Raw genomic sequence first — 7,025 nt, forward strand, 5'->3', positions numbered from 1 at the left:
ATCAAGTTATAAAAATCTACAGAGCTGCGAGTGACCTACATTCATTTAACTTTTGTTTTTTATCTCATCTTCTAAAGCAATACAGAAAACAAACTCGCGTCATGATGCTTTTTGTTTACATGTATATTTTTGTTTTCTGTTTGATAAGGGATTCAAAGGGATTGGGTAAGTTTTGGACTTAACAAGCATTTTATTCCAATCTTAAATTTGAGGAAAATGTTTTAAGACAAATTCTTTTACGTTGAAATAGTGTCTATAGATTTCGTAAAGTATTTTTTTTTAATTGCTCTGTATTTGAAGATGAGATTGAGAACTCTGGAAATAAGAAGTTTATAAACTCGTCTTCATTCATTTATATACATGTTAGAGCATTGTTTCATTTTTAAAAAAAAGTTGTATTGATAGAACTTCACACAAGTTTTTAACTCAGAGAAAAATGACATCGATGTAAGGTTGATTTGTTTTGTATGTTTGCAAATATATAAAATATGCTGTGGAGTAGGACACAGTACAAATCATACATTCAGAAATAAATCTCCTAGTTATGTAAAAAAAAAAAGGTGATGAGAATTTACTTTGTGAAATGAATTAACAAATAAATCTGCCCTAATATGGAAAGAGGTTGATGAGAATTTACAGTGTCATATGAATTAACAAAAAATCTGCCCCATTATTAAAAGGTTGATGAGAATTGACAGTGTCAAATGAATCATAATCCTCACGTGTCTGCTTTTCAAACGTACTTCAAAGTAGTGGTTTGAAGCAGAATTGTTGATTGGGATAAAAACTTGAGTTTAAAAAGTAGGATAAATCTATTTATACAATCACAACACAGTTTTTGGCTTCTATTACATTATTAGAAAAGCACAATGGTTGCCAATGTACCGTTATTCACTTTTTCTACAAGGGAACTTTATTTTTGCTAAAACAACTGTGGACGGTCTGCTCGTCAAAATTTTATTCATGCGTATTTTTGTATAAAAGCGTTGCATTTATACAGTAAAGACTAAAAGAACTATATGCGGTATATTGCATATATATGCCCCCACAAAAGTCAGATTTTGAAAACTTCCTGAAATGTGCTGAATTCAATAAATTGTATGAGAAATATATATTAACAGAACATATTATAGTTTCAAAGCAGTTTATTCACAATTTTTGTTTTTATGACGTCACAAACTAGTCTGATTTTATATCCTTTTTCAGAAAGAGTACAAAATCGACAAAATTTCAACAATTTTAGCTTTAAAATTTATAGAGCGCATGCTTGTTCAGGAACAATATTTACATATTTCATTGATATTATCATTCTACACATTATATCAAAATATTGATCCTGAACACACATGCGCTCGGTGACTTTTACTCAAAATATCGACGAAATATGTACATTTTTCTGTAGAATTCATAAAACACTAAAATTTACGTCATGTTTGTGACGTCATTACGTACATATGTCGTCATTACGTTTGAAATTATTCAGTGCTTTGAAATCAGCATATACTTCCCTGTTTAAGAACTTAATTAAATATACCTCCATCAAAGTTTGATTTGGGGGGCGAATATTGGCTATTACCGAATAAAGTTCTTTGTTTAAATTTTGTTTTGATTAACTATATAAAAACAATTTATTTAACACGCATAATTACGAAATGTTTTTGATCTGCGGTTTATTAAAATAATAAACATTTTTTATCTGCATCTGAATGATTGTATTTTTACTATTATCCTAAAATTCGACTCCTCAAACAGAGTAATTGTACTAAATAATGGAGCATAAGGTACATGTATGGTGCAAAAAATCTGATTAGAAATGGAGAATGTTTTCCCGATATTTGATAATAAAGCATGAAAATTTTTATAAGATTACTAAATATAAATAAGTTAAATATTATCATTTAAACCCATTAAATTTAATAACAACAATAGGCCCTGGGGCCACACTGCTCACCTGAGAACTGTGGCTAGGAAAAAAGCAAAAACCAGTTTAGTATTCAAAAGCTTCAATGCAGATCTAGAAGTGGTCCCAACCTACTCCTAAAAGGCAGAAGGGGTCAAGCGGAGGGGTTACGATTTGAGCAAACTTGAATCTGCACTATCTGAAGATGCCTTCATGAAAATATTACAAATCATGGCTTTGCCGTTCTTTAGAAGATTTTAAAAAGATTTTACCTGTATTCACCTATGATAAATTTGGATAGTCCATTGTGGCCTCACTCTACTCCTAGGGGTCATAATTTTAACAAACTTTAATCTACATCACCTGAGGATGCTTCCAAATAAATATTAAATATTTCTTTTCTATATATTCCCAAGTTAAATTTTAATCCTCAATTGTGGCCCCACCCTACCCCTGGGGGTCATGACTTAAACAACTTGGATCTACACTACCTGAGGATGCTTCGACATGAGTTTCATCTTTCCTGGCCGAGTGGTTCTTGAGAAGAAGATTTTTAAATCAATTTTTCACTAATTTATAATTATCTTCACTTGGAGGAGGGAGTAGCCCTTTATTTCATCACCTCAAAACGTATGTTTTGAATAGATGCATTTTTAATTGGTCAAAAGATTTCTGCGAATAAAAAATGTATTGAAAGGTCTAAGGACAGATGATACAAACAAAAAATGGATGCCTAGGTTGGTATATATTTTTTGGCCTAATTTCATTGAAAATGATGCAAATAATATTTCTAAAATATAAAGAAATTGTAAACCTTCTATAATGTCCAAAATTCTGCCCATATGCAGCCATCCATATTGATTAATCTATACAAATATTTTTCACTTCAAATCCATTTTAGTGAAAATTTGAATGAAATTTTTTAAAAAATCAATGCGGTGAAACCTATTCATTTTAGTCATTAAATATGACTCAAGTTGTTATTTTCATTTTTTTTTGACAAATTTGTTTGTATCATCTGTCCTTAAACCAGAAATAAACACGTCGTCCAGTCCTTCACTCATCGGATAGTCAAGAGAGTCAGTTTGGTCCTGGATAGGGATAATAGGACGTTTGTCGTCTCCTGACACTTAGAAATGTGTTTCACGGTATACATGTACCTAAATAAGTGGTTCCTCTTTCTTTCAGAAAATCTAGCTCTCGGGAAACATGCTGTTCAATCTTCCACTCATCGTATAGGCTGGGGACCCGAGAAAGCCGTGGATGGGAATAGATTGACCCACGTGTATAGTAACTCATGTGCCGTAACCCAGATCGGGCAAACTAACGCCTCCTGGTACGTAGATCTGGAGAAGATTGTGGGAATCCACCAAGTCAAGATATACTACAGAGAAGAGCAATACTGGGGTAAGACATTAGACATTACCATCAAGGCATATTATACTACATGTACAGACAGGAACAACACTCGGGTAAAACTTAGAATATAACCAGCAAGTCATAATATACTAAAGACAGGAGCAATACTGGAGTAAAACTTAGAATATATAACCAGCAAGTCATAGTATACTACAGACAGAAGCAATACTGGGGTAAGACATTAGACATAACCACCAAGTCAACATTTAATATAGAGAAGAACAATACTGGGTTAAGACTTAGAATATTACACCATCGTTTGAAAATCTACAAAAGAAACAAGAAAAGTTAAGAGCTTCTAACACGACATTTTGCTTCTCCTTAAGAGGAAACCTAGCTGATGCATAAAAATTTACATAATGAAATTTAATTTGAGTGTTTTTTTTTGTAAATTTTTCGAAAGAAGAAAAAAAGCCTTATAAAAATTAAATAGAAATGTAAAATAAATTTAATGATAAACTCTTCTTCATTAATTTTTTTTTTGCAGTCACCCATTACAGGGGACGATTCGCGGGGTTTTTCCTCTACATATCTAACGATACAGACCGACATAACGGCAAGCTTTGTTATCACTCGCTGCAGGCGAGACCGGGATACCCCACCCCCGTCATGACGCTGACGTGTAACACGTGGGGCAGATACGTCATCATTTACAATGAAAGAAATCCGGAAGTCACATATCCGCCATTTTATTCAAACATCGCCATCTTAGAATTGTGCGAGGTTGAAGTTTACGGTACATATCTTTTTACTTTTAATGACTGTCTACTTTTTCTATCAATTGTTTCTCTGTATTATCTTTTTCAATTTATATTTGAGGAAAAAAAAAACAAATTTACAAATTTTTTACAATACCAAAAATTTGATACTGGTGTAAGTACATGAAAAAAATGATCATTGTATGCTACACTAGAGTAATGGTATATTTTAATTCAAATCCATTGAAGGTTTTTTATGCCAGTAAATTTTAATCGATTGACTATAAAGTGTGCTTATAAAATAGCGATATTATTAACTCTAAGAATTGAGACTTTTTGATAACGTTTTGACTTCAGGTTGTTCTAACACTCTACAGAGTGAAGGAGAGTGTGTGGATTGTCCCACCACGTGTAAAGATGGACTCTGCAATGTAACAACGGGCACTTGTTACTCTTGTCCTCATGGCTTTACTGGTGATTACTGCAATGAAAGTAAGCTTTATATGTTAAACACGTCGGCCGTGTTTGAGATAAAGTAAATCCTTTTAATCCACTTTCTTATCACGGAATCAAAAACACATGCATTATACCATTTCAAATAGCTTGCGGACCTGGTAGTCATGGGCATCTCTGTTCTGGTGAATGTGGATTTTGTAGAAACGGAGAACCCTGCAATCACGTGACAGGATTTTGTCTGAATGGATGCGCAAATGGAATGCGCGGAGATAAATGTACAGATGGTGAGTTATTATTGTTTTAATTGATAAGGTATTCCACTTCCCACTTTTCAGATTCAAGATTATTTAGTTAGGACTATATATACATAAACATAATGTCGATATACACCTCATTATAAAGCTTTAAGAAATTTGCTTTTGTGAAATTGGATTCAATATTCTAATAGTTGAGCAATAAAAAGAATTTATATACCTTTATAATATAATTATTTCTAAGTACATGTATCATTATCAATTGCAGTAATATTAGTAAATTATTATTAACATTGTGTAAGCATTAATTTATTTATGTTCACAGAAATTTGGGTATTTGGTGTGAAATACCGGTAACATTTGATAGCTTTAAACCCTAAATGATGTTGACAATTAATATAATTATTGAAAAAATAGACATGCGTTATATTTTGCGAAATAGATGATAAATTTTACGTATGCGTAAAATGGGATCAAGTTTCAATCATAATGGCATCCTTATGATTTTTTTTTAGACTTTGTATTGCTTTGTATGAAAACTTCAACTTACAAACCTAGCTGTTAAATTTAAATATAACTGTTATATCCCTTCATGTATAGTTTGTGGACCTGGTACTTACGGACAAAATTGTACAAAGGAGTGTGGGATTTTCTGTAAAAGGTCACGTGTTTGTCATCACGTGACAGGAAAATGCCATAACGGATGTAAAAAGGGATTCAGTGGAGATACATGCGATGAAAGTAAGATATATATTTCTAGCATTCCTGGTTTCTATTAAATAAAATCCCTTCATGAAGACAAAGTCAAAACTAGTACATTTTTTAAAATATTGGTATATAATAAAGCGATTTAATTTTAATGAATTTGATATTGCGAATGAACGTCAAACACTCTACACGAATATGAGCATCAATGTTGGTTAAAACGCTCAATATTTTCTATTGTAAAAAATTTCTTTAAGAAAGTGAAAAGAAATTAATACTTCCCTTCTGGATTGAAATTTGATTATTTTTGTTTTAATTTGCAGCTGAAGCATTCCCTTTCGGAGTTGATTTTATATATGGTTTAATTGGATTGACTATAACTGTCATCGTGTTGAATATTGCATACTTCACGGTACTTCTACTGAAGAGGTGAGGATTATTTTTTTCATTTTTGATGACATTTGAATAAATTACTTTTGTTGTATGTTTAAAACAATTATAGAAAATAAAAGATATTATAATATTGTACGTGATATTGTAATGTATAGTATGTTTTCGTTGCATATGACTCAAAAATGACAGTAAAAATTATTTTCTATAAAGTGTGCCAAATATTTCTTGTATTAAGACATTTTTTTTCAATAAACAAACTCCTGATATTTAGAATCAATAACGATTTTTTTTTACAGATTTAGAAAGAAAACTGGTGGCATCTTGACCATAAATTTCAAACATCCAAAATATACATTTAACAACAAGGCATTCAAGTCCGGAGGCGAAGGGTACTACAACGAAGGACTACAAGATGGTCTTGTGGAAAATATATACGACGAATATGAAAACAGCCCTTAAAGTCCTCGAAGGATTATTCAGGATTTTTTAAAAAAAAAATTACGAGTTGAAGTATATCTACCAGGAGATAAATGCATTTAACCTAGCTACAATGAGGCTAGGGACATTTATAAAAATGTCATAAAAAAGCAGCGAGAATCCATATATTGAGTTTTTTTTTATTCTTTTAAACACATGACATGTAGATACAATGAACGTTATTAAGTTTGGTGTGTAAATCACAAATATGAATTATAACTACGTGACAGGTCTGTCTGTTTTACACACCAAAAACTAAGAAAAACAAAAAAAAAATATCATTTACATGTACATGTAACTATGTTAGTTATCACATATTTCATTTCATCCTGAGGTGCTATTTCATTTCTTTTATCAAATAAATATATGCATCGTTCTTCTTATAATATAATATGTCTTCAATGGGTTGCTTACATCGATTCTAAAATGCTTTTTGATTTTAGAAAAAAAATGTTCCAATAACTAAAAGAAAATTATTCATGAAAAGAAGAAAAAGACAATAATATCATTTTATAACATAAATGAATGACAGATTGAATCCAGCTTTAAACGGCATGTAACAGTAGATGCTTAAAAACTTAATATTTTAGCATTTTCTACTGGTTTTTACCGTATTTGATTAAAAACTGTTAAATAAAGTAGTTACATATAGACCATAATTTACATTCATGAATGTAGCAACAAAAGCTCTATGTGATTGATTGGTAAAAAAGCTTAATATTC

The 7,025-nt window shown here is 31.2% G+C and overlaps 1 protein-coding gene across 1 annotated transcript; it reads left to right on the forward strand.

Moving 5' to 3' along the window:
* LOC134250911 (uncharacterized) lies at positions 1 to 7,025 on the forward strand. Its single transcript, XM_062733281.1, has 8 exons — positions 1 to 165; positions 3,089 to 3,307; positions 3,807 to 4,055; positions 4,375 to 4,509; positions 4,620 to 4,757; positions 5,328 to 5,468; positions 5,756 to 5,861; positions 6,122 to 7,025. The coding sequence occupies exons 1-8, from the start codon at positions 102 to 104 to the stop codon at positions 6,282 to 6,284; spliced, it is 1,215 nt and encodes a 404-aa protein (XP_062589265.1). The 5' UTR covers positions 1 to 101; the 3' UTR covers positions 6,285 to 7,025.

This window comes from Saccostrea cucullata, unplaced genomic scaffold, assembly GCF_032062105.1.
Source record: "Saccostrea cucullata isolate Sc308-1 unplaced genomic scaffold, CSIRO_AGI_Scuc_v1 ctg6269, whole genome shotgun sequence".
NCBI classification, from domain to species: Eukaryota; Metazoa; Mollusca; class Bivalvia; order Ostreida; family Ostreidae; genus Saccostrea; species Saccostrea cuccullata.

Coding starts and splice junctions, on each gene's coding strand:
- LOC134250911 (XM_062733281.1), top strand. CDS start 102: ATGATGCTTTTTGTTTACATGTATATTTTTGTTTTCTGTTTGATAAGG. Junction 3,308..3,806: donor CAGAGAAGAGCAATACTGGG/GTAAGACATTAG, acceptor TTTTTTTTGCAG/TCACCCATTACAGGGGACGA. Junction 4,510..4,619: donor TGGTGATTACTGCAATGAAA/GTAAGCTTTATA, acceptor CATTTCAAATAG/CTTGCGGACCTGGTAGTCAT.